At 51.0% G+C, this 27,357-nt stretch overlaps 2 protein-coding genes across 3 annotated transcripts in view; one reads left to right on the plus strand and one right to left on the minus strand.

Moving 5' to 3' along the window:
* On the minus strand, positions 1–25,977 carry CIB2 (calcium and integrin binding family member 2). Of its 2 annotated transcripts, XM_017865344.1 has the most exons (6): positions 25,408–25,977; positions 18,033–18,067; positions 6,525–6,636; positions 4,618–4,765; positions 1,138–1,333; positions 1–725 (listed from the first exon to the last, which is right to left on the minus strand). In XM_017865344.1, exons 1-6 carry the CDS (start codon positions 25,456–25,458, stop codon positions 704–706), a joined length of 564 nt encoding a protein of 187 aa, XP_017720833.1. In that variant the 5' UTR covers positions 25,459–25,977; the 3' UTR covers positions 1–703. The 2 variants fall into 2 exon arrangements, with proteins under 2 accessions (XP_017720833.1, XP_017720834.1); XM_017865345.1 differs by lacking the exons at positions 18,033–18,067; positions 25,408–25,977 and adding an exon at positions 10,682–10,721.
* The window catches only part of LOC108524298 (translation initiation factor IF-2-like), a 13,121-nt gene continuing 11,220 nt past the window's right edge, over positions 25,457–27,357 (plus strand). The window contains exon 1 of the mRNA XM_017865346.1: positions 25,457–25,914. Within this exon, the coding sequence (XP_017720835.1) occupies positions 25,457–25,914 (458 nt within the window). The remainder of the gene's footprint in view (positions 25,915–27,357) is intronic.

Consider the following 27,357-nt stretch of genomic DNA (forward strand, 5'->3'; position numbering starts at 1 on the left):
CCTCAAACATTTCCTAACATTAGCAGACATGGAGAGCACAGGGATGCAAAAGTGTTTTACTACCAGGAGTTCACACATCTGTGGACAGCACACACCAGTGAGGATTCCATGGTGTTGGGGAAGGCAGGCAGGGTGGTACTCATGACCCAGAGGCAGAGACAGGGGCAAGAGCCCTTCAGCCCACTGTGCCCACAGCTTCACATTGTGAAGGAGGCCAGCAGAAGAGGAACAGGCAGGGGTGAGGAGCAGCCCAACCTTGGGTTTTGGAAAAAGATTGCATAGCTCATTAAAACCCTGACCTCTTTTTTTTTTTTTCCCATTCTGTCCTGGGTGACCAGGGTGTCTGCCAGCACTTGGACATGTCAGACCCCACCACCTCCTATTGGGTTATCTGCCTTTCCCTCTGGGGGCTGGGGAGCATTCCTGGAGTGGGAGAGGACTGGGGCATAGGGTGGGGTGCGGAGGGCCTGGAGAGGGGCCATGGGTCCTCGGGCTGGACCACAGAGGGGCTGTGGGAAGGGTCCTAACCCTCACATGCCCCCTTCCTGGTTAAGGCTGTTTTTTGCTGAAAGGGCCACAGGAAATATTCATGGTGTGAACCCCAGAGGCTGCCACTGCTTTCCTGGGGAGCTTGGAGGCCACACCCATGTGACTACAGGACAGGACGGTGGACTTCCAGGCCCCTGCAGCCTCGGCAGTGTCCTCAGATCCGGATGTGGAAAGTGCTGGAAAGAGAGAAAGGGCAAGAGAGGGTGAGAGGCCCTGGGTTTGGCAGGTAAAGGCTCCTCAGGGAAAAGCACAGCAGGCCCCAGCCCCATGCTGGACAGCGCCTCAATAGGGAACCCTGCATAGTGGATGCAAGTAATCAATACTGAGGGAAGGCAAGCTTGGAGGGACAGCGGTGCCCAGGGAGTTCTGCTCCCAGTTATCACTGAAGGGGCCCCCAGGTCTTCCACCTTCCCCCTTGCAGGGGACAAAGGCCAGTCACACATCTAGGGCAAGGGTGCCTTGAACGTGACCTCCTGCTTCCTGGTCACACACCACTGCTCACAAACAGCAAGTGACAGGGGCTTAGCCCCAACATCCCGGCCTGCCCTTCCCTGCCCTGCCCAAGCCCGGCCCCTGTAATGGCAGCACCTGAGGAAGTCAGGGGCCTTGGCAATCATGTCCTCGAAGTCAGCAAAGCCCAGCTTGCCATCACCATCCAGGTCAGCCTCCTCAATGACCTTGTCGCACACAAGAACCACCTCCTCCTCATCCAGCTCTGACTTAGTGAGCCGGGCCAGCGTCAGCTCCAGGTCTTCCTTGCAGATGAAGTTGTCAGTGTTGAAGTCTGTGGGGCGGGGGTTGGACATGTTCAAGTCCAGGTTGCGTGCACCCAGGGACCCCTACACTCCCAGCTGGTCCCACTACCTCCACCAGCTTCTGATGTCCCCAGAGCATCTCCATGCACACTGTCGGGACACTGGATCCCAGCCCCCAAGAGGGCTCACCCACCAGGCATAGCTTAGACACCCACATCCACCACCCACAACAACCCCACAATGACTAAACCACATCCTGAAACAGGTCAAAAGTCCAAATCTGAGGTTTCCTGAGAACTTCAGGCTTAGGCCAGATAGCCCTTCCTGGCCTTAGCCCACAGTGGACCCTGTGTTCCCTTTAGACTTCTAGAGCTAAGGAAACTAAGGCCCAAAAAGGCCATGTGATTTAATCAAGGTGGGAGAGCCACTCGGAGATAGAGCAGGGATTCTGATTGGGGCCTATGTGACTCTAAGACCCAAGTTTTCTAAACCGCACCATGTTGCCTCAGTGGTGTGTGGCCAGGAAACAGGATGGGTCAGGAGACTCAAAATCAAAAGGCCCTTAGAGAGGGGCCTGTGCCTGGCATTTGTGCACACAGAACAGGGAACATGGTTTGATTCTACACAGCAAAAGGCACTATCACTGCCCCAAAGGATAGCAAAATGGTTCAGAGGACCAAGCCATGCATGGCTGCATCAAAGCAAACTCTCTCCTTACATTTTCAGCCCAACTACCAGATCTGCGCATGTGCTGTTTCTTCTGCCTGGGGTCCCTTCCCAGCAAACTCCTGGTTATCCTTCAAATTTTGGCTCACACATCACCTCCCAGTGGCAGGGCTTTCTAGCAATAAGGGTCCTCTCCCCCCCAGATGAGCTTCTCGTGCCCACTGGCAAACTCTGACATTAATGTTAGTGATGAAGACCCATCATGTGAGCATTACATGCTCTTTCTCATTTAATTTTCAAAACAAGACTATGAGGCAGGCACAATTGAATCCCCACTATACACATGAAGAAACAGAGAGGTGGCCAGGTGCGGTGGCTCACGCCTGTAATCCCAGCACTTTGGGAAGCTGAGGCAGGTGGATCATGAGGCCAAGAGATCGAGACCGTCCTGGCATACATGGTGAAACCCCGTCTCTGCTAAAAATACAAAAAAAAAAAAAACAAAACATTAGCCGGGCCTGGCGGCAGACGTCTGTAATCCCAGCTACTCGGGAGGCTGAGGCAGGAGAATGGCATGAACCTGGGAGGCAGAGCTTGCAGTGAGCCAAGATAGCGCCACTGCACTCCAGCCTGGGTGACAGAGCGAGACTCTGTCTCAAAAAAAAAAAAAAAAAAAAAAAAAAAAAGAGAGGTGAAAAGGAAAGGTACCTGCTTGAGGTCACATCCCTGGTCATTGTTGGACCCTGGAGCCCAAGCTCTTGGGGGTGATTCTGCCCTATCTCTGCAGAGGCCTGGGCACAACTCTAGGGTAGGCATCAGGGGAGATTCATCTGTGCCCTTGGCATGGGACATAGCAAATCTCTGGAAAGATTTGCTGGCTGACTCAATTGCTGTGGCCATTTAACATGAGTAAACTGAGGCTCAGAAGTAAGATGATCCTTGTTGCAAATGAGGCCCCAGGCCTCCCCAGCACCAGACTAGGAGGGCCCTGGCTGCCTCTCCCCACTCCACCCCCAGCCTAGGGCAGCAAGGAAGCCACAGTTCTTCCATGTGTTCCTGTGCCCACCCAGTCCATGTGATCTGCACTCCCTATCTTGGGCAGACAGCAGCCCATCCCAGGAGCAATGCTGTGGGGTCCAAGACTGGGCAGATGTTGGGTGGAATCTGAGAAGCATTTTACATGACCCATGTGGGCATAGTTCGTGGAGGGTAGACTGGCAGGTATTTTCTTTCTGATATGCAAGCAAAACGTGGGTGCACAGACAGAAACCAAAGTCCTCTGAAATAAACATAACTAGAATGTGAAACATAACTAGAAGGTGAAACATCAGTCCGGGCGCAGTGGCTCACGCCTGTAATCCCGGCACTTTGGGAGGCCGAGGCAGTCAGATCACCTGAGGTCGGGAGTTCGAGACCAGCCTGACCAACATGGTGAAACCCCATCTCTACTGAAAATACAAAAATTAGCTAGGTGTAGTGGCAGGAACCTGTAATCTTAGCTACTTGGGAGACTGAGGCAGGAGAATCGCTTGAACCCGGGAGGCGGATGTTGCAGTACGCCAAGATCACGCCATTGCATTCCAGCCTGGGCGACAGAGTAAGACTCCGTCTCAAAAAAAATATTAAAAATAAATAAATAAATAAATAGAAAAAAAGAAAGTGAAATGTCAGCCCCTGATAGACCCTGCTGCCTTGGGATCCAGTGTCTGATCAAAGGTGCTGAGGACAGGAGGTTTGACCTTGACTCTTCAGGTCCAGGTTGGGTCCCAGCCCCTTCCTGGGCCTTAGCCATCTCAACTGAGGTCTGTCTGAGGATTTGACACCAGTCCCCATGGGTCTGTCAGGCCAGCACAGCGGGTGAGCTCGTGGGTATGAAGTTTTCTCCCTATGGCTGTGGGAGAAGCGTGAGTCCTTGGCTTATGAGTGCCTGCTGCCCTCTGATGGCTGGTGAGACAGCAGGGCCGAGGGCAGGGCTGGGTGGGGTGAACCCAGGCAGCCCTACCTCTGGCAGTGTTGGGGGGCTCCGGAGGCCGCCCTGTAGGCCTGGCCTCACCACCATGGCCTAGGCAGCCTCTCTAGCTCCTCCATTTTACACCTCAAAGCTGCTGAGTGATCTTTCCAGAAAACAGAGCTGCCCTTCCCCACTGGAAACCTTGCAGTGGCCCTGGTGTCCAGAGCACTAGCCCCAAACTCTGTGGCTGGCTCTTACAGCCTGGCCCCAAATTCTCTTCAGACTCATACCCCCTGTCCCACCACCTTTCAAGTTCCTCCCATCTCCTTACCAAGCTCTGCGCTTCCCTGTGTCTGCATGGTTTGCGCCCTCTGTCAGGTCTGCCAGTCCCCACTTCTCTAGTCCAAGCCTCTGCTAGTCCCTGCTTAAAGGTCATGCCTGGGACCCCTCTCACACTAACCACCCGACCTGGGGTTGGCGAGTCCCTCCCTCCTCTGTTCTCAGGAACCCCACAGATGTCTCTCAGGGACTGATCGTCTCCCCTGGCCACCCCACTGGATAGGCACTCTTCAGAGGACAGATCAGCTTCACTGTTCTTGGTGTCCCCAGGGCAGGAGCCAGCAGTAACCAGACAGCCTGAGGGCCCCACATGCTGCCCCCCTCACATTCACAGCCCCCTCCTCTAGCCCTAATTACCATAGATCTTGAAGGCATAGTTTGCCTTGAGCTCTCGGGGAGCCGACTCGCAGAGCACAGAAAACATGTCCACAAAGTCGTTGAAAGTGAGGTTCCCCTCACCATCCTCGGAAAACGCCGCCACGATCCTTTCTTTGAAGGGATTCTCCTGAAGGAAACACATACAGCAATCACTGTGGGTGCAGGATAATCAGGAGGGCCCTGGAGCCAGACTGTGGACAGCCTGTGTGACCCTGGAGGATTGACCAAATCCCTCTGAGCCTCGGTTTCCCCATCTGTAAAGAGGGAATAATAACACCTTCTTAACTGGGTTGTGATGGGATTAAATGAGCTAAAGTATGTAAGGTGTTGGCACCAGGCCCAGCACGTGTAAGAGCTCAGGAAGCATTCTGTTGGGTCATGTCACATCATTAAGATGGGCACAGCCAGGGACAGTGGCACACGCCTGTAGTCCCGGCTGTTTGGGAGACTGAGGTGGGGGAATCACTTGAGCCCAGGAATCTGAAGCTTCAGTGAGCCACGATTGTCCCACTGCACTTCAGCCTGGGCGACAAAGCAAAACCCTGTCTCCAAAAAAAAAAAAAGCTGAGCACAGCCAATGTGTTCTCACTGGAGGCACCGCCTCACGTGAAGCAGAAGCACAGATTCGTCCTGTTACCCAGAAGAGCGCACAGAGGCTCTGCCTGGATGTGTAGGGCTCTGTCCCCAGCAGAAAAAGATGACAACCAAGGGCACTGGTGGCCCTCAGCTCAGGCCATGTCAGGCCAGGATCTGGAAGGTGGATGTAGGGTCAGATAACTGGACCAGATAAGCAGCAAGAGTCATACAGCCAGTTCAGGCCCAGGCCTGCCGTCACTCTGCTCCTGTGAATTATCCTAGACTACCTTGGATGCCGCCTCTCCCAGGGAGCTGTACACGGATGCTTTTCTAGATCCCCAAATCACTTATCCTACAGCCCTTCCATCCCAACTAAGCTAGCACTTGGCTAGCCCCATTCCGTGCCCAGCCCACGCCAGCGCAGGAGGCTCACAGACAGACCACTTGGGTCCCACCCAAGAGTGCCTTGCCCGCTCCAGCAACCCTCTGAGCCTACTCTTGAGCCCCTTGCTGGGCCAGACGGGGTGTCGGTCCAGGGCTGAACCTGGGGTCCATTGTCTCTCAGGACTGAGGTCACAACCAGAGTGTAGGCCCCAAGTGGATGCCATATAGCACTCTGACCCCACCATCAAGCCACACATCCCAGGCCTGGCCAGGGGCTACTGACAAAGTACCACTGCAATGGGGAGTTATGCCCCAAATGCCTTCTTAACGCTGAGTGCACTTTACATATTATGGATAAGGAACTCATGAAACGAAACATTGAAATATATATGGTCTGAGGACCAGCAGCATCAGTCTCACCTGGGAGCTTGCTTGAAAAGCAGAATCCTGACACTCCATGTGTACTGAGCCTGAATTGGCATTTGGACAAGATCCCCGGGTGGTTTAAAATTAAATTTTAACAGGTACATTAAAGTCTGAGAAATTATGTTATGGATGACCACAATGCTGACCTCAGTGAGAAGCCACGGTCAGACAAGGGGGAGACAGAAAAATTATCTAACAAAGCAGACGCAGGTCTGCCAAGTACAACAGGCTTGGGGCCACTTAACAAAGGGACAAGCAGATGAGCACAAGCCTATGGCCTGCAGTGGGGTGGCCACTGATGTACAGCACCCTTACAGAGCCCACATAGCTTATTTATTCAGAGTGCAGATGAGGAAACTGAGGCACAGAGAGGTTCTGTGATCTGCTCAGAGCCACACAGACACAAAGGGTGGAGCTGGGTTCAGCCCAGACCTAGGGGCCTCTGCTGCTGGTCCAGAGGCACAGATCCCCTGCCCGCCAGCAAGAGGCCCTGCACATACCCGGAGCTCTGGCATCTGGATGATGAGGCTCATGGGCACGTGGACGATGGGGCTCTTCCTGTAGTCCATTGGGACGAGGTTGGGGGCCAGCTCGTAGAATCGTGAATGCAGCCTTGGAGGAAAGCAGAGGAAAAGTGCTGGAGGGGGTGCCATCCCTAAGTCCTAGTGGCCCAATGCTGCCCTGCCTAGGCCTGTGCCTCTGCAGACCATCCTCAGCCAGGACCAGGTGAGGGGCCAATGGGAGGCTCTCTGCTCTGCCCACAGGGTATGAAGTTGGGAGGGAGGTGAGTTCTGCCCAGACCTCTGTACTGATAACCAGATTGTGTCCAGGCCACCCTATTTCCACCACACCCACCCCATCAGTACCACCACCATCACTCCTTGGGCCTGCATCCAAGTCTTCTAATTTTTTCTCCTTTGGGCTCTCATAAGGGTTTTCTATGCTCGGGATACTGTGCTAAGCAATGAACACACTACCTAATTTAATCCTCCTCCACATCACTGTGCAGACAGATGCATCCTGACCCCAGTTTACTGCTCAGCAAACCGCGTGCTGAAGAGGTTAAGAGTGATTGTCTAAGGCCACATAACTAGGGAGCATCAAGGGCCATGGGTTGAGCCCAAGATGGTAAATCCAAGCAGAAACTCTTAGCCACTCTTCCTGCGGATACTCCTGGGGATCCATCAAAGCTTGGGCCCACTTCATGGCCCCATCACCCCAACTTAGGCCCTGAGGGTTGGGTCTCTCTGGGAGAGCTCTCAGCAGTCCTCACACCCTCAGGAAGCCCCTGTAAATGGGTCACTCATAACCTCTCTAGCTGGGGGCCTTCGAGACCCAGCCCGCTACCCTGGTGGGCCTGGCCCTCCCTCCTCACTGATGGGTCAGGTCCCTAGTTCCTGTTCCAGCCTCCAGGAAAGCAAGCCCACCTCAACAAGCTGCATGGACCCTCAAAGGTGTAAGGCGTCCTGGCACTGTCTCACTTGGAAGCTCCCTTCCTCCCCGCCCCCTGCCCCATCATTCAGTCTTTCTTTGCCCTATGTCACTTGTCCAGGTCCCTGTCATCCCAGAGAATAGCCCCCCATCCCAAGAGAGGTACAAATTGTATTCAGATGAAATTGTGAGCTGGGTATGGTGGCCTATGCCTGTAATCCCAGTGTTTTGGGAGGCTAAGGTGGGAGGACCACTTGAGGCCCAGAGTTTGAGACCAGCCTAGGCAACATAGCCTGTCTCTACAAAAATGAAAAAAAAAAAAATTAGTTGGATATTGTGGCTCAGTCCTAGCTACTTGGGAGGCTGAGGCTAGAGGATCACTTGAGCTTGAGCCCAGGAGTTGGAGGCTGCAGTGAGCTATGATTGCCCCACTGCATTCCAGCCTGGGCAACAGAGTGAGACCCTATCTCTAAAAACAAAAATTGTGTCCATTAAGTGCTGCCATGGGTGGGACAAGCGTAAGGGGCACTGACTGGGGGCTGAGGTAGGTAACCCGCCTAAGGTGAAGCCCTAGGCTGCTGGCGAATGGATTAGGTATGATCCTGTATCTCCTGGGCTTGGGCTGGCCCTGCCACCCCCAAAGCCAGATCAGCCCAGGTCTCCTTTTAAGTGGCTTGACCCTGTGACACACCCCAGGCCCACCTTTCAGCACATTCAGCACAGCACTGAGTTCAAGAAGAGTTATACATTAGTCCTACCATAACATCAGGACCAGAAACCATACTTATGCTACTTGAGCTGCTCCAGAGTATGAGGCAAGAAATGTGAAAGCCCTCACTTTATTTCACAAGCCATTCAGCACAGCCACCCAACCTTCCCTTGGGTTCTACCAATTATTGTGGTGCTGCTGCCTAGCTGTCCTTAGCAAGGCACCTGATTACTTACCCAGCTCAAACAGATAATAACACCAGCTATTGTTTAGCAAGTGCTTACTCTGTGCCAGGTCCTGAACTAATCTCTGTGGATTGCTTTACTCATTTTAATCCCCACATCACCCTGAGAGGTAGATATTAGTCTCCCATTTTCAGGTGGTGAAAACTGAGGCTCAAGAATCAAGTGCTGCATCCTACAAAGCCAATGAACAGTAGAAACAGGACTTGAACCCAGGACCTCTGGACTCCAACCACTTGGCTTCTCCCTGCAAGTCAAGCCCTGGTAAGCACATCATCCCCTGGTTCACAGCCTGTCCAGGGCAAATAAACGATAAAATGCCACATGCCCACTTTGCTAGTCACACATCCCTAAAAAGGGCCTGAAATCACAAGGATGTGCCAAGACTTGGAGACAGAGCTGGAGGGGAAAACCCCTAAACTTGTACTTTGGGTGGGAGGAGGCTCAGCAAATGCCAGGGTGGTGGGATCAAGCTGAGACTCTCCACAAGAGGGCACTCGAGGACTTTCTTTGCTCCTATTTCTTGTGTAGAGGAAAACTTCTTTTTTTTACACTGTTCCCAAATAAGGAATAACCACTTGTTCCAAAATTCATGCATATTCTTTCATAATTCATGCCTCTGGTACTTTGACATATCCATTGTGCTTCCAACTGTTACATTTCCCACTTGACCTTGACCCTACCCCATGTGTCGGGGTATGATATTGGAGTGTTTCTGGGGGTTGGCCTACACCTCCGAAGTTTTGTGGGATGGCTGCAGCAGGAGCATGAAGTCAGGCTGAGGTTGGAGCCCTGTCTACACCTCTCACTAGCAGTGTGAGTAAGTGGGTTAATCCACTGGAGGATAAGTTCCCTATCAGTAAAGCAGGGGCTGTTCTACTGTTCTCACCCCTGGATGTTCGTAAAACCACTGGCCTTCAACTGGCAACTTTTAGCATACTGCCTGCCATGTCAGAGACTCCCTGGAAGGGGTGGACTAGGGAGAGAGGCTATGGGTGCTTGGCGGGGTTGAGGAGGTATCTTCTGGGGTGGGAAGGCCAGCTGGGACACAGATCTGTTCTAAAACAATAACTAAAATCACATTGGAATTTTCTTTAAAGAAAAATCCAAGGAGAATTTGAAAAACCAAATCACTGTGAAAGAAACTCTAAGCATTGTCAAAGAACCACATCTCTGTCACCTCTCCCCCAATAAAGGACACTGAGTTCAAGAAGAGTTATATATTCGTCCTACTGTAACATCAGGACCAGAAACCATACTTATGCTACTTGAACTGCTACAGAGTATGAGGCAAGAAATGTGAAAGCCCTCACTTTATTTTACAAAGTTAACAAGAACGCTGATACGAGAACCTAATATGTAGCATCCAGAATGGACCAATGGTACTTGCATATATAGATGAAAAAGTCTTATAAAATAACATACTAGGGGCCAGGCACAGTGGCTTATGACTGTAATCTAAATGTGCTTTGGGAGGCCAAGGTGAAAGAATTGCATGAAGCCAGGAGCTTGAGACCAGCCTGGGCAACGTAGTGAGACCATGTCTCTACAAAATAATAATAATAATAATAATAATTAGATGGATGTGGTGATATGCATCAGCAGTCCTAGCTACTTCAGGAGGCTCAAGGAGGAGGATCTCCAGCCTGGGCAACAGAGACCCTGCATCTAGAAAAAATAATAATAATAAGTAGAGAAAGAAAAATAACATACTGGTAAATCAAGTCCAAGACCTTAAAAGAATAGTATGTTAGAACCAAGTAGGATTTCTTCCAGAATGCAAAGATAGTTCAATATTTGGAAATCTGTGACTACAAATCATATTAAGTAAAAAACATTTTGACCAATTTGATAGATGCATTTATGACTGTATGTGTGGATACAGAAAAATATCTGAGAAGTTATATACTACATGTTTACACTGATAGTCCCTGTGAGGTGGGAGTAGAGAGTTGTGAAAAGAAGGAGGCTAACTTTTACTTGTTATTTCACCTACTTCTCAATTATTTGAAATTTAAGAAGTATTTATTAATAAAAATTTAAAATATTTTTGTTTTTTTGAGACAGAGTCTCACTCTGTCACCCAGGCTGGAGTGCAGTGGCACCATCTTGGCTCACTGCAACCTCTGCCTCTTGGGTTCAAGTGATTCTTGTGCCTCGACCTCCCAAGTAGCTGGGATTACAGGGGCATGCGACCATACCTGGCTGATTTTTTTATATTTTTAGTAGAGATGGGGTTTCGTCATGCTGGCCAGGCTGGTCTCGAACTCCTTACCTCAAGTGATCTGCCGCATCGCCCTCTCAAAGCGCTGAGATTACAAGCATGAGCCACTGCACCTGGTCAAAAGTATTTTAAAGTATATGATACTTTGTCAATAAAAAAAAAAACTTAAAATTCTTAGTAAAACAGAAACAAAAGGAGTTTCTGCTTAGGAGCAGAAACAAAAGGGTATCTCTTTCTCTCTCTTTTTTTTTTGAGTCTCGCACTGTCACCCAGGCTGGAGTGCAGTGGCTCAATCTCGGCTCACTGCAGCCTCCGTCTCCTGGGTTCAAGCAATTCTTCTGCCTCAACCTCCTGAGTAGCTGGGACTACAGGTGCCCACCACCATGCCCAGCTAATTTTTGTATATACTGGGGATATACCCGTCAATGTGGGATGCCTATAATCACCATTATTACATAACATTTCCCCCCAGGAGCACGAATCAATCTACTATTGGCCATCCAGGTCCATGAGTTCTGCATTGTGAGTCAACTGAAGACGGAAAATATTTGAAAAAAAAAAATTGCATCTATACTAAACATGTATAGTTTTTTCTCTTGTCATTTTTCCTTAATACAGTATAGCAACCCTTTACACAGGTATTATAAGTAATGTAATGATTTAAAGTGTACAGGAGGTGCCGAATTAAAGTATATAGGAGGGGCTGGGCATGGTGGCTTATGCCTGTAATCCCAGCACTTTGGGAGGCCGAGGTAAGCCTATCACTTGAGCCCAGGAGTTTTGAGACCAGCTTGGGCAAAACAGTGTGACCCTTGTCTCTACAAAATATTTATATATATATATATATAAATTAGGCAGGCATGGTGGCATGTGCCTATAGTCCCAACTACTCGGAAGGCAGAGGTGGGAGGACCACTTGAGCCCAGGAGTTTGAGGCTGCAGTGAGCCATGATCGCACCACTGCACTCCAGCCTGAGATCCTGCCTAAAAAAAAAAAAAAATTATACAGAAGGATGTGCATAGGTTATATGCAAATACTATGCCATTTTATATCAAGGACTTAAGCATTTGCAGTTTTTGGTATCCTTGGGAGGTCCTAGAACCTATCCTCTGCAGATACTGAGGGAGGAATGTAATTAGTTAAAACTAATTAGGTAAAACAGTACACTTAAATATTGGAGAGGAGGCACGTTATCATTTACTGGAAAACCAAAAATAATTAGCTTAAAGACTATTTGAAATAGAGTTCAGAAGCCTTTCTACACAACAGTTTTTCTATTATGTATCAACATTAGCCTTTTCAAAAATAGGATTTGGCTGAGTGCAGTGGCTCATGCCTGTAATTCCAGTGCTTTGGGAGGCCAAGGGGAAAGGATTGCTTGAGGCCAGGAGTTTGAGACCAGCCTGGGCAACACAGTGAGACTGTTTCTATATATTTTTTTTAATTAAAAAAAAGTTAAATTCACAATTTAAAAGAACCGAAAAAACAAAAACAACTAAGTATAAAATTGGTGCAAAATGCACTAATTTTGAAGTATCAAAAAAAAAATGACAGTTTAACAAAAGATATAAAAATATTTTAGGTAGCTAGATAACTATTGTACATTCCTGATTGGAAAGACTTAATGCCGTAATGATGACAATGCTCTGTTCATTCTTCTATAAAATGAATACAATCCTAATCAAAATCTGCAAATGATCTATTTGGGATCTAACCAGACCAATTCAAAAGTTTGTTTGGTTAAGTGTTTCTTCAAGCTACTGGCAAAAAAAAAAAAAAAAAAAAGCTTGTTTAGAAGAATAAATGTAGGAGTGTTGCAGGGGAACCCTGAAGAAAGAGAAACAGGGGAAACATTTGTCTCTATCAGGTATTAAAACAGTTTAAAGCTATAATAAGGACAATGAATGAAATAGACATTGGCATTTACAAGGCAGACTAGAAGTGGTAGATACCAACATAAATGAGAATGAGCCCATGACACAGCATTTGAAATCAGTGGGGGAAACATTAATTCCTCTGAAAGTCACAAACCAGCAATCCACATTCACGCCTAGTTTTCACATAGCATTTTAAAATAATTAAATTATGTCAAAATAATAAATTTAGAATTTTTTTGCCAACATATACAGATTGAAAGATCTTACACTATAAACCTAGGTTTCTTCATCAAGATGGTCTAAAGTCCCCCAAGGCAATAACCAGCTGGGGTTAAGGAGCAGCTATTTTTGCAGGTATCCATTCCAAAGAGTTCCCACCCAACTAGACAGCTTCATTTATTTACAGTGCATGTTGGCCCCCCTTACAGGCAGCTGAGCTTCAGACTCTTGGGTTATTCAATGAATGATCTGGGGTCAGAAGACAAAAAGCATATAACAGCAGTGGGGGGAAAAAGCTAAAGTCTTAAAAATATCCATATCTTTGATCAGGCAATTTGTTGGAAATACCCAGACATGTGCAGTTATGTGAATGGTACCACAAGAATATTCACTGAAGTACAAATTAAAATCGTGGAAAGTTGGAAATCTAAATGTTCAACTACACGAATTAAGAAATATCCATTAAATGCAGCCATTTAAAATACTATATCAGAATATCTAATGACATTGAAAGTTGTTTGCAAGATGTTAAATGAAAAAAGCAGACTGCACAGTATAATCCCATTTAAAAAAAAAAAAAGCTTGTATACATTTATATACCTACAAAAAGAAAGACTAAAAGGAAGGCTGGTCACTACAATGTTAGTGATTATCTTGGGTAGTAAGGGGACAGGAAGATCTTTTTTCTTACCTTTTTTTAACTTTAAAAATTGTGATAAATGGCCGGGCACAGTGGCTCACGCCTGTAATCCCAGCACTTTGGGAGGCCAAGGCGGGCAGATCATGAGGTCAGGAGTTTGAGACCAGCCTGACCAACATGGTGAAACCCATCTCTACTAAAAAGACAAAAAATAGCCCGGCCTGGTGGCACGTGCCTATAATCCCAGCTACTCAGGAGGCTGAGGCAGGAGAATCGCTTGAACCCAGGAGGCAGAGATCGCGCCACTGCACTCCAGCCTGGGTGACAGAGCCAGACTCCGTCTCAAAAAAAAAAAAAAAAATTGTGATAAAATAACATAGGCCGGGCGCCGTGGCTCACGCCTATAATCCCAACACTTTGGGAGGCCGAGGCGGGTGGATCACGAGGCCAGGAGATCGAGACCATCCTGGCTAACATGGTGAAACCCATCTCTACTAAAAATACAAAAAAAAAAATTTGCCAGGTATGGCACTCAGGAGGCTGAGGCAGGAGAATGGCGTGAATCTGGGAGGCGGGGCTTGCAGTGAGCTGAGATTGAGCCACTGCACTCCAGCCTGGGCGACAGAACGAGAGTCTGTCTCAAATAATAGTAATAATAATAATAATAATAATTTTAAAAAACATAAAATTTACCATCTTAATTATTAGTTTTTCTGAATTGTGGTAAAATGCACATGCCATAAAGTGTACCATCTTCAACATCTTGATGGGTACAGTTCAGTGGCATTAAATATGTTCACATTATTATGCGACCATCATCACCACTGGTCCACCTCCAGAACTCTCTCCTTCTTCTAAAACTGAAACTCTATACTAATCAAACAATAACTCCCCATTCCCCCTCCTCTCAGCCCCTGGCAACCACTATTCTACTTTCTGTTTCTAAGAATTTGACTATTCGGACAGGTGCCAAGCTGGGACTACAGGCACACACCACCACACCTGGCTAACTTTTATATTTTTTTTTTTAGAGACAGGGGTCTCACCATGTTGGCCAGGCTGGTCACAAACCCCTGAGTTCATGTAATCCACCTACCTCGGCCTCTCAAAGTGCTAGGATTACAGGTGTGAGCCACCATACCCGACCATGATCTGACTTTTTGATAAACACATACAAAAGAAAAACACTGGCATAATATATACCAAAAGGTTAACAGCCACTATTTCTGGGTCATACGCTTACAGGTAATTTTTTTTTTTGTCTTCTCTTGACTGGCTTCATTTTCTAATTTTTCTATAGCCATTACGTATGTGTGTAGTAAGTAATTAAAACAGGTTGCACAAAGCTTTTAAAAGGTTGAGAAAATAAACAATAAAGGAACGAGTAGACAAACACTTTGGGGTGCTGGCTGGGTGGGCCTCTCTGTGTACCAAGGGGACAAGGACTACTGTCCCGCTGATTAAAAGAGCACAGCCTAAATTAGGGGACAAGGGAAGTCGAAGTGCTAAGCTCTTACCTATGGAAAGCAAGGTGACTGAACAGGGTGGGCTGCCCACTCGGGCTCAGTGTGGGAATGGAGGAGCTGTGTCCTGGGGAGCAATCGGATCTACCTGGGGGCGGGCAGGGCAGAGGGAAGGAGAATTGGAGGCAGGCTATCTGTGACTCAGTATCACTGCCCCAAAGCTGCCAGAGAGCTGGGCCCCAACCTGCAAAGAAACGCTTCCTGCTCAAGTTTCCTCCTCACCATCTGATCAGTACTCAGGGAGCAGCTTACCAAGAAAACCATCCCGGTGGGGGTGGGGAGTAGCAGCCCTGAAAGGCCCTCGGGAGCAGGGAAGATGAGCAAGGCCTGGGGCTGGACAGCCTGGCTCTGCAGCTGACCTTGCCCTCTCCGGGCTCCAGGCCTCAGCTGTGTCACCCTGACCTGAGATGTGAACAGTGGAGAGGGCTTTCCTGGAGGGGCAGTCAGTCATGCTGGCCTCTCCACAGAGAAGGCTGGAGAAAAGTGAAGGGGCTGAAACTGGAATTGAGCCATCATGGCCATGCCTGGTCTCTCCAGGGACAGGCAATCCTGAATCCTGCCTTGTCTTACTACCCTTCCCTGAGGGTGGACAGGTGGGCAGCAAAACTCCAGGTAGCTCTTTTCATGTTTAATAACACCGTCACCCAGCCCTCCCGGACACAGGGCCCTGTGAGAAAACAGCTCCTGCAAGCAATGTCATCCCCGAGCTGCAGACAGGGCCTCAGGCTTGGGTTTTGCTCTGGTGTTGAGTTACAGAGCCTAGGGTGCTGATGCGTGCAGAGGTGTGCAGGCCAGGGCTGTGGGGAGCCAGAAAACCCCTCCCCAAGTCCTCTCACCTGCCTGGAGCTCCTCATTTTCCAAGGGGCCAGGGATACCCCTAATATGGTTTGGCTGTGTCCCTACCCAAATCTCATCTTGAATTGTAGTTCCCATAATCCCCACATGTCATGGGAGGGACCTGGTGGGAGATAATTGAATCATGGGGGCATGCTGTTCTCATGATAGTGATTCTCACAAGATCTAATGGTTTTATAAGCAGCTTCTCCCCTTTGCCCGGCACTTTTCTCTCCTGCCGCCATACGAGGAAGGACGTGTTTGCCTCCCCTTCTGCCATGATTGTAAGTTTTCTGAGGCCTCCCCAGTCATGTAGAATTGTGAATCAATTAAAACTCTTACCTTTATAAATTACCCAGTCTCAGGCAGTTCTTTATAGCAGCATGTGAATGGACTAAAACCACCACCAAAGGCCCATGATATTGGATCTGATTCCTGGACTGGCCTTCGAGCTCCTCTCTCCTCTTCCCCACACAGGCAACTTTGCTGCTCTCAGTGAGACCACTGGAGGATGGGAGTGGGAGTGGGAGTGGGAAAAGCTGGCCTGTGTCTCACTTCTGCTGCTCCCTAGCCTGGAATGTTCTCCCTCAGCCAATCCTGTCTTTCACCCACGCACTCTTCATATGGTCAGTGGTGGCTAACAGGTGCCATGCTCCCCATTAGTCCTGCCTGATAGCAAGTCTGGGGGGAGCTGGGCACCTGGGCCCAGAAACCCAAAGAGCCCCTAACAGGCTGTTAGAGCAACTGGGGGAGCACTAGGGTGGCAGGATGTTGGGGTGCTTATAAAGGGGATGACTCTGGAGTTGGGTCTGGAAGGATGCACAACAATGCTGTGGGCAGAGGAGAGGAGGACACTCCAGGGAGTGGTGACAGTCAGTGCAAAGGCCGGGGCAAGGCACTTTTGTTGCCAGAATGAAAATGATGGTGGGCCTCAGAAGACAGGCAGCCTGGGCTTGGCATCTACAAATGCAGGGGATCCGAAGCTCCCTGTGAGGCTCAAATGAGGCTCCATGCCAAGAACTCTGAAAGGTAAAAGGTGCCACAAGAATGCTAGGGGTGACAGCTTTGTTATTCCAATACTGAAAGCCATGCTGTCCAAATGGGGACCTCACCCCTGACATGTCTCAAGCTACAGGGCAAATCCCACCTATCAAACACTATACCCCAGTGTTGCTGCCTCTCGGCAATGCTATGAGGGTAGCTTTCACTATCCCTATTATACAGAAGAAAACTGAGGCTCAGGGAAGGTCAAATGGTTGCCCAAGGCCATAGAACTGAGATGTGGGAGTAGAGCCCAGGTCTACTGATGCCAGGCCTGGGGGCTTTGCCCCTTGCCCAGACTTTCTAAGGTGGTGGAAGTGGGATGGCCCCTGCCCATGCAGGGTACAGGTTGGAATGGCCTGGGTAGAGAGGAAAGCCGAGAGGCACTGACTGAATGAGCAGAGTGGTTAGGGCAGTGACAAGCCGCAGCACGGCTCTCTTGGGAAGTTGCAATGGGCTCTGGTCCCAGCCTGACGGTCGATCTCCAGGGAAAGTGATCCTGGGACTTCGCTGGCTTTTAGTGCCACCTGATAGCCCAGGCAGAGGGGCCTACTGAGGCCCATGGGGCAGGTTTCTTGGTATTCAGTGATTCCTGCTAACCATCTGGTCCTGGGTTTCTGAGGCTGCCAATCCCCTTCATCTTTGCCATCCAGATCCACCCCCATCCCCACCAACACCAAGGAGAAGGGCTGTCCTGGGAAGAAGCAGCGCCCTGATGAATAGCTCAGGGGCGATGGGCATGCCCTCAACTTTTAGACATCCTAGGAGGGGAAGAACATCAAAGCTAGAGCCAATGGGCCCTTAGGGACCCCTGTCTAACAACAGAAAGGGACTCCCTCCTATACCAGGACCCAGGATGCAGTGAAATAGCAAGGGACCTGGAGTTAGAGGCTGGGTCTTGAGTCCCTGCCTCTGTGACTTCAGCCAAGTTGCTAAGCTCCATCTGTAAAATGGGGTTAAATGGATTCTCTTGTTATAAGGTCACAATGAGAATTAAATAAGAATGTGCCTGAAACCACCCACCCGAAAGCTCAGCATGTAGTAAGTAGATGTTCATTCCCCAGCAGGAGGATCTGGGCCCTGGGAGGAGTGGGAAGCTCTAACTCCATACCAGCCCAGTGGCGGGGTGGGGACCTGAATGTGGTTCCTGACAGATGCCAATGCTCCGCCTCAGCCCCAGCTAGCACAGCCAGCCCATGTGGGGTGCCCCAGCCTCACCCCGGCCCCAGTCCCAGTCCCAACAGGGTGAACGAGAAGCCACACTTACTTGAGGATGTCCTTCTTATTGAAGAAGGTGCAGTCCTGTCGAGGGAAAACACATAGTCAGTGTGTGATTCCCAGGCCCCTTTCTTTCTCAGAGGCCTCGATGCCACAGGGCTCACAGGGGATAGCCGCGGACTGGGGGCAGAAGAGTCACTACTACCCCTCCCCACCCCACCCTCACCCACTGGGGAAAGTTGGTTCTAGTAGGTACAGAAAATGCCTCCCAAAACCTTTGTCCATCCTGGGCTAGGCCTAAGGAGCTTAGTGCATGGTCGGGGGCTATAGCATGCTTTAGGGTGCACATTTAGGAGGAAGATGAATGCTCACAGGTATGCGTGGCTGATTTGAGTGCTAGTGGGATACACTGGGGGATGATGGGGAAGTGGCTGGGGGACAACTCCGAATGAGGACCCACAGGGCCACCTCGTGTAGCTGCATGGGGTGCCATCCTCACTGTAGCCCTGAGCATGGTGCTAGGGGGGTTGTGCAGTCCCAGGCTCAGAGACTGAGAGTTCCAGGCACATAGACTGGGGAAGCATCAGTATGTACCTGGTGTCTGAAGCCAGAAAGGGATGAGGTCACCCAGGGAAGGGAGTGAAGAGGCCAGGGAGATACGGGAAGGAGAAAGATGGGCAGGGTACCGGGTAGCATCCGAGGTAGAGGTGAAGGTAGGCACTGCTGGGGACTCCCAGGTGAGCATTACTCCAGGTGGGGGCAGCACTTGGCTCCTAGGGCCATCCAGATGACAAACTCATCTCAGAGGGGTCCTGTCTGTCTAGATGACCCGCCTCCATCCACAGCGTGGCCTACCCAAGGTGAGTATCAACCACTGGGAGTCAGTGACAATGGCCACTATGCCAGACCTTGGTGAAAAGTATGGAGGTGAAAAGGACCCAGCACTTTGTAAAATGCCCAGCCGTGAAGGGCTTTTGTGCACCTCCCTTGCTGTTTAGCTCCTCCACCTTTGTTCACTGTTACAACATGAAGGAAGAAGGCCTCCTAGGTCTGCAGAGCCCAGAGCCTGCAGGGCCTCCTGGGGCCATAAGCTGACCACAGCCGGCTCTGATGAGGAGTGAATGGCTGAAACTCAGGCCTGCAAACAGCCAGGCTTGCTCTGAATGAGACCTGAAGCTACTAGACATCAGGGCAATTGGATTGTGTGTTGAGAGGGCCAAAGAGAGGACGCCCGCAGGATGCACACAACATCTGGGGTTTCCACTGGGTGTTTTCAGGAGAGCTGAAGAGGCAAGAGTTGGCAGGAATTTCCAGGCCCCATTTGGCCCAACAAGTCTGTTCTAAGCTGCTGCTCCCTGGGGATTAGACTAAGGCTCCATGCTGCCTTCTTGGAAACACAGGGGGTTCTCCTGGGGGTCTCAGCTTTGCTTTTGACAATGGCTCCTCTGTAGGAGCCCAGAAAGGCTCAGGCTGGGGAAGCAGTGCCCTTACTCCTCACCCAGCACAGACAGAACACTCCCTACTTAGCAGGCCTCAGGCACAGACAGGCTGGAGACAGGGTGGGCTGATTTCTCAGCAAACTCCAGAAGCTCCAGAATGTGGACTTCCCTCCACCCCAGGGCCATTTCCATAGTCTAAGGTGCCCAGTGAGAAGGGCCAGGGCTCTCCCACCTAGCCTGGAGGAGGCAGTCAGCGGAACTGGGAATGGGGAGAGATCCCAGCTCCTGCTCTCTTCCCCGCTGATCTGTCCTCCTTTCCCTCCCCTCTCCTCTCTCCTATCCCATGTGTTGGAAAGGAACTATCCAGGTCCTGATTCAAGGGTTCTACTGGCAAAAGATGCAAACACTTCCCCTATAACCCTGCTCCCTGTCACAATTACTTACACCTCCCTACATCAATGGTCCTCAGGCTGTGGCTCCTGGACCAGCAGCATCAGCCTCACTGGGAACTTGGTGAAAATGCAGATTCTCAGGCTCCACTCCAGATCTCTTTAATCAGAAACTCTGTGGGTGGGGCCCAGAGATCTGCATTTTAAAAAACCCTCCCAATGATGGTGATACATGTTGAAGTGTGAGGACGTCTACTCTAGAGCAGAATCACCTGGGGGGCTGTTTAAGATACCTGTGTCCTCCACCCCTCAGCAGACCCCAGACAAATTATAGAGAAATCCCCAAGGGTGGACCCAGGCATCAGTAGTTTTCAAAGCCACTCAGGTGGTTCCAACATGCAGCCCAGGCTGAAAATCACATCACAGCCAGTACATGATGTACCATGCATCTGGCACCTGGGGCTCTGAATATTCAATTTTGCTTAATCCTTATCATTAGCCAATGGGGGCAGGCATTATCTCTCTAGTTTAAAGATGGGTAACTTGAGACTCAGCAAAGTTGAGTAGCTTGCCCTAAGTTGCACACACAGCCCAGGAGGGCTGGGAATGGAACTCAGGCCTCTGTGTTTCCTTTTTCTCCCTTTTCTTTTTTTTTTTTTTTTTTTTTTTTTGAGATGGAGTCTCGCTGTGTTGCCCAGGCTGGAGTGTAGTGGCATGATCTGAGCTCACTGTAACCTCTGCCTCCTGGGTTCAAGTGATTCTCCTTTCTCAGCCTTCCGAGTAGCTGGGATTACAGGCATGCGCCACCATACCTGGCTAATTTTTGTATTCTTAGTAGAGATAGGGTTTCACCATATTGGTCAGGCTGGTCTCGAACTTCTGACCTCAGGAGATCCATCCGCCTCGGCTTCCCAAAGTGCTGGGATTACAGGCATAAGCCACTGCGCCTGGCCTTCTTTTTTCCTTTTAAATGGGAGTAGAGCTTGGGGCCCCCACTGGCAAGGAAGCAGAGGCAAGAAAAGATCCTCTGTGCTTCTTGACCACTGCCTATGACTATAAACAGAGCCATGACCACTGTACACCAACCACTCCATGTCCTGCATCTGCTGTGTATTCCTATACTTATACACAGCAGGTGCTTAACACAGGCTTGTGGGATAAGTGATCAGATTTTTCCACGTATGCCTTCCACAGCAGTTACGTTATTTCAGTGGCTGCAGAGTATCTCAGTGAGGGCATAGCCCCTGCCAAGTCTTAACCTTTCTTCTCTTTCTGAACATTTAGTAATACCTGTTTCTTGGTTTTAACATCACTGACAAAGCTGCCATGAACCTGCTTATCAACTGATGTTTCACGTTTTCTTCTGTTGACTTGTTTCCCTGGGATTCACTCCAGGAAGGCAGTGCACAGGGAGTGAATATGGCAGGTGTTCTTAAAAGCTTCTCAGGACTCAGGGTGGCCTAGAAGTGTAGCAGGGGAAAAGGTTTGGTAGTCAGAGTTAAATTCTAGTCTAGCTTCAGACCCTTAGGCAAGTCATTTTCCTTTCTGAGCCTCAGTTTCTGCATCTGTAAAGTGGAAATAGTGCCTCTCTGAAGGGGACAGTGTGAAGAGGAAATGAGATAAGGTACAGGAAGTCTATTGGCCCCAGCTGATAGGAAACAATGCAAAAGCCCCATCCACCACCCAAGGTCCCAAAGGCATCTCCCCAGAGTCGGTAGCTCTGCTGTCTTTTCCTTCTCTGGAGTCGCCAATGACCCTGCCCACCACTACATCCTCAGTTGCCCTGGGAGCTACAGCCCCATGTCTGAAGGAACCCTTTCTTATACTTTTGGAGAGCAAGTGCCCCATCACTGCTTGGCTCCTGACAGTACATAGGGACACAGCGACAGGTCTTCAGGCAAAGGTCCCAACTCAGGTCCGGGTCATGAGGAGTGGAAAGGAGGGAAGCAGAGAGGGGGCCTAACCCAGGATTGATGGACCCTCAGAACTTTGGCAGCAGAAAACAGGACAGGCTGGGCTTTCACAGTAGAAGCCTAGATGTCTTCCCAGTTAAGTTGAGTTCTGCCTCCGAGCCTTATTCACCCTATTCCCCATCTCTCCTCTTTCTCCAGGTTGTCCAAACCCTTTCCTTTCTCCAAAGCTCAACTCAAGGGTGACTTGTTTCAGGTAGCCTGCCTGCCTCCCATCTACATGCCTGGTCTGCCTGTGCCAGCCATCAGGAGCCGAGCCATGGGCTGTCCCAGCTGTAATGGAAATGGCTCTCCATCCAGCTCTGCCAGCTCAGGCCTCAGCACTGCCCAGGTGACCATCACACAGCTCAAGGTCAGTCTCCAGTGATCTTAGTTGATTCCCACAAGAGCCCTGTGACATGAGCACAGCCAGGTTAATAGTTGTTCCCATTTTAGAGGTGGAGACACTTAGGCCCAGAAGGGAACAGTGGCTTGCTAAGGCCCACAGCATCAACTACCCAGCTGACTTGAATCTAGGGCTTCAGAATCCTTGTGCAGAGTTCTTTGCTCTCCTGGAGCCATGCCTTAACAAATATTTGTTCATTCATTTGACAGCATCCTCCAAGCATCTCTTCTGTGCCTGGATAGGGGCCATACAAGAAGGGAGATGGAGTGTAAACAGTGAGGTGCCCAGTATAAACCATTCTGTGGCCACAAGAGGGACTGGGGATGTGTATGTGTCAGGTTCCCTGAGTATTCCCAGCTGAATGGATTGGTGGGGAGGGAGTCAGGGAGCCCATCCCAAAGAGGTGAGACCTGGCCTGGACAGATACATGGGCCAGACTAGGTTAGCAAAGGAGAAGGGAGAGCAGCAGGAGAACAAGGGCCAGAGGTGAGGGAGGGCTTGGCCAGAAGCCCTTCAGTGTGCCTGAAACTTGGGGTACAAAGGGAAAGGGAGTAAGAAATGAGGCTGGAGGCCGGGCGCGGTGGCTCATGCCTGTAATCCCAACACTCTGGGAGGCCGAGGCAGGTGGATCACCTGAGGTCAGGAGTTTGAGCCTGGTCAACACGGCAAAACCCTGTCTCTACTAAAAATACAAAAATTAGATGGGCATGGTGGCGGGTGCCTGTAATCCCAGTTACTTGGGAGGCTGAGGCAGGGAAAATTGCTTGAACCTGGGAGGCGGAGCTGGGATGCGTAGGTTGCCGTGAGCCGAGATCGCACCACTGCACTCCAGCCTGGGTAACAGAGTGAGTGAGACTGTCTCAAAAAAAAAAAAAAAAAAAAAAAAAAAGACAGAGGAAGGAAGGAGGAAGAAAGAGATGAAGGAAGAGTGAAAGAACTAAGAGGGCAGGTGGCTGGAGGGGGATGGGCAGGAGGGGCGTGGGAGGGAGCAGTCAGACCTACAGTTTGCAGGAGACTGAGCAGACCTAGCCCAGGGCCCTGGCTGTGGGGATGGAGGAAGGGACCTCCAGGTGAGCCACAAAGGAGGCTGAGTAACAGGCCTTGTTCTTAACTGAAAACATGGGCTGAGGGAGAGCAGAGCGTTGGAATGGCTGGAGGAGCAGCAGTGGGTGTTGGTGAGGCTGTGACTCCTGTTTTGGAGTTTGAGGGGTAGACTGCCAGGCTGGGAGGTCCCAAGAAACCCTAGGGGTCACTTAGGAGAGAGGGTGCTGTAACTCAGGCTCACCCCCACTCAGCCCTGGCTGGCACGTGGCTGGCTGGAGATCCAGAGGGAAGGAGATGTGGGGCTCTCAGGTTTCACAGCACTCATTTCTCCCACCCCGCCTGGCAGGGTCTAGCTAGGCTCTGGCAAAGGATCAGAACCTAACACTGGGACTGGCTCCGATGAGTAACCCAATGCCAGGCTGGTTGGAGTGGGAACCCCGGTTCCCCACCCTCTTGAAGCTACTCCTCACTTCTGAGCATGGCTTGCCTGCTTGCACCTGCCCACTCTCAAGCCTTTATCCAAGCTGTCCCCTCCACCTGGAATGCCTCCTCTGGACCCCATTGGGCAAAACTCCACATATCTTCCCAAGGCCTGCTCAAGTGCTGCATCGTTTCTGGACTTTGCCCCCTTCCCTGCTGGCCTCCGACTGCCCACTAGCGCCCTTCCCTAGAACACACTCCATCACCTGCCTCTATCACAAGGGCCACACACTGGAGTTGAGAGTCTGTCTCTGAGTGTCTGAGACTGAGTGCCTTGGGGACAAAGAGCACACATGGCCCAGCCCAGTCCACTCTCAACTAAAGAAGAGAGCCTGGGAGTCAAGATTTGAAATCCTGTGTGAGCCCTGAATGGCTCCTCAGCCTCTGTTTACACTTCTGTAAAATGGGCTAATAATCTACCTCACTGTGATGATCAAGTGAGTTGATGCATAGAAGGCATCAATTACTGTGCCTGGTACACAGCAGGTGCTTCATAAATGTGTCTCCCCTCTTCCTTCCCAGGGCCTCACCTGGGGAGCTGAGAAATCCATTACTGACAAGTAGGGCTTCTAGGAGGAGAAGGGGCCTTTGTTTTACCTTCACCCACTTCAGAGGACCCACACTTCACGCCTGCTTTCCTTCACAGCCAAAGTAAGCACTGATGAAGGCAACAAGTGCCTATGGAGACTCTGCTGGTGTTCCTCCTGCCCAGTTACACAGGCCACAACACAATCCTGCCTCCTCCACCTGAGGAGTCAGGGGAGAGGCATCAGATGTGGGACTTGAAGGGTGAGAGAGATCATCTGGAGGGAGGAGAGGAATCCAGGCCCAGGAAAAGGCATGGGCAGAGGGAGAGAGGGAGGGAAGAATGAGCCTGGTGAGCTGGAGCAACTGCAAATGGGTTTAGGAAGGCTGCCATGCAGAGAGCAGGGAAGGGACCTGGGGAGACTGAGGCTGCAGAGATAACTGAGCAATTGGCCAGGGCTCTGGGTAAGCCAAGGGGTTGGGCTTCATCCTGCAACCACAGCGAAGTTTCTACCTGGGTGGGATGGTACTGGGATTCCAGATCTGGAAAGCTGGCTCTGGAGGCAGGAAAACCTAGAAAGGTCTAAGGAGGTGGCTGCCGAGGGCCTAAGGGAGCTGGGAGAGGTGGCCCTAGAAGGCTGGTACCAGGCTTGCGTTCTTGCTCCAGTTATCTCCATGCTGGGGTCAGAAGGAGAGAACCCCAGCAGATAAACAAGACAGTTCCAACTGAAGACTGCATGTGGGGACTGACACATCCCACTCCTAGCCCAGACAGGACCCCAGCTCTCATTTCTGCTTTACAGAGACTCGCTCTCCTGGGCTCCTTCCTGGGACTAGGGGCGCAGGGAGCGGGGAGGGCGGTCCTCTGTCCAGCCTAGTTTACTGACTCCCTCTCGGGGCCAGGTGGGCACTGGAATGGGTGGCTGGGAGGGGTTCGGGTCCTGCCTACGGCGAGAGTAGCTGGGCAGAGGCGAGCTTGAGAGGCTCTTCCAACTGGAAAGAGCTCTTATTACACCGCTGGGGAAACTGAGGCACAGCGAGGGGAAGTCACCGGCCCAAGGTCACGCGGCAAGCTGAAGGCAGAGGCAGGGTTTGAACCCGGGAGAGCTGGCTCTCGGGAGGCCTCCGCCATTGACCGAGAAAAGGGAGGGGCGGCGGGGCCAGCGTTGGGGGCCGGGCGCGCCGAGCTCACCTGGTAGTTGTCTAGCTGTTCTTCGGTGAAGATGGTCTGCTTGTTCCCCATGGTGGCCGCTGCGCCGGCGCTCGCCCGCCCGGCCTCCGCCTCCCATCAGCGGCCGCCAGACTCGGAGCCCTCGCCTCTCGCCAGCGGCCCTTGGCAGCCCCGCGGCTGGCAGCGGCCCACGGCGGCCGGACCCTTCCCGTCCCGCAGCTCGCCTGGAGGAGGCGCGCGGGGGTCTTGGAGGCGGGGACCGGGACCCGAAGCGGCAGCGACTCCGCCCCCGGCGGTAAGAGGGGCGGGCACCCGGCTCCGCGGCTGCAGCGCGCCCGGGTCCCGGCAGGGGGCGACCTGGCCGCGGGAGACGCTACCCCGCACGAACCCTGGGCTCCCGCGGCCGGAAGTGCTGGGGCGCGCGGGGTCTCGGAGGCGGGGACAAAGACCCGGAGCGGCGGCGACGCCGCCCTGTGGCAGGAAGAGGCGTGCGCCCGGGTCCCGCCGTGGGAGTCCAGGTCGCACCGGGTGAGGGTGCGGGGCCTGGGAAAAAACCCTCTTGAGGAGGGCAGTGGGGCGAGGGCGGCAGCGAGGACTGTGAGTGAGTGGATCTAGCTGGGGCCGCGCTCCGCCAGCGTCTCGCGTCGTGATCTTGGTCAAGCCCTTCCCGGGGCCCTCCCGCTCTGGGGAGAAGGAGGGGGTCAGTCAAGCTGACATCTGAGGCCCTCCCGGCCAGGCCTCGGGAAGCCCATCTGGCCTTTGGCCGCGGCCTAGGCAGGGCATCTCAGACCTTCTGGGTTCCTTAGAGAGCAGGTCAGGATTTACTTGGCTTTCTCTGAGCCCTTGGTTACAAACGTGAGACTTGAGAGGATTTAAAGGACTTGACTGTGTTCACAGAAGTGTGACAAAGGCCAAGACATTTTCTGGAGCTTTTAAGCAAATGCCATTGTAAGGGAAGCAAGACTTTACCTCTGCCCTCCTAGGGTCTTTGGCTGGGCTTGAGAATTAATTTGGCATAAGACAGATTAAGGGGAGAAAAACAGATTTAATACAAGTTTTACACAACGTGGAAACCCTCATAAGGAAATGAAGACCCTGAGAACTGGCAAAACCTAAATACTTCTTTTTTTTTTTTTGAGATGGAGTCTCACTCTGTCGCCCAGGTTGGAGTGCAGTAGCCTGATCTTGGCTCGCTACAACCTCCGCCTCCTGGGTTCAAGCAATTCTCCTGCCTCAGCCTCCTGGAGTAGCTGGGACTACAGGCGCATGCCACAGCGCCCAGCTAATTTTGTTTGTATTTTTAGTAGAGACGAGGTTTCACCATGTTGGATGGGCTGGTCTCGAAATCTTGACCTCAGGTGATCCACCGACCTCAGCCTCCCAAAGTGCTGGAATTACAGGCGTGAGCCACCAGGCCTGGCCAATTTTTGTATTTCATGTAGAGATGGGGTTTTACCATGTTGCCCAGGCTGGTTTTGAACTCCCAGGCTCAAGTGATCCACCCACCTTGGCCTCCCACCCAAAGTGCTGGGATTATAGGATGTGAGCCATCATGTCCAGCCTCATCTCTTGTTTTTTAGAAAAAGAAGGAGGATCAAGAGTGCACTTCTTGCATCTGCTGTTTTTCAAGTGGCTTTAACTCAAATACTCAATATGCCAGAGCAGCATATGTTGTGGTGGCATGTACTGAACTCCTTCCCCATCCACCAAATGGAGTCACTGCTATCTTTTTGGGGTCCAGCCCATACAACTGTTATTTCTAAACTCAGGATAACTGAATCAGTAGGTATTATCTCCATATTATAGGCAAAGAGATGGGCTGAGAGAGGTTCAGTAACTTGCCCAGGGTCCCACAGCTAGGAATTAATAGAACATGGACTGGACCCAGGCACTGGCTCAACATACCATTCCACAACTGAAAGTGGACTTTGAAGAGATCGGGAGGTTTTTTTTTTTAATAAATATATATAT

The sequence above is a fragment of the Rhinopithecus bieti genome, unplaced genomic scaffold, assembly GCF_001698545.2.
Source record: "Rhinopithecus bieti isolate Rb0 unplaced genomic scaffold, ASM169854v2 scaffold_82461, whole genome shotgun sequence".
Lineage (NCBI taxonomy): Eukaryota > Metazoa > Chordata > Mammalia > Primates > Cercopithecidae > Rhinopithecus > Rhinopithecus bieti.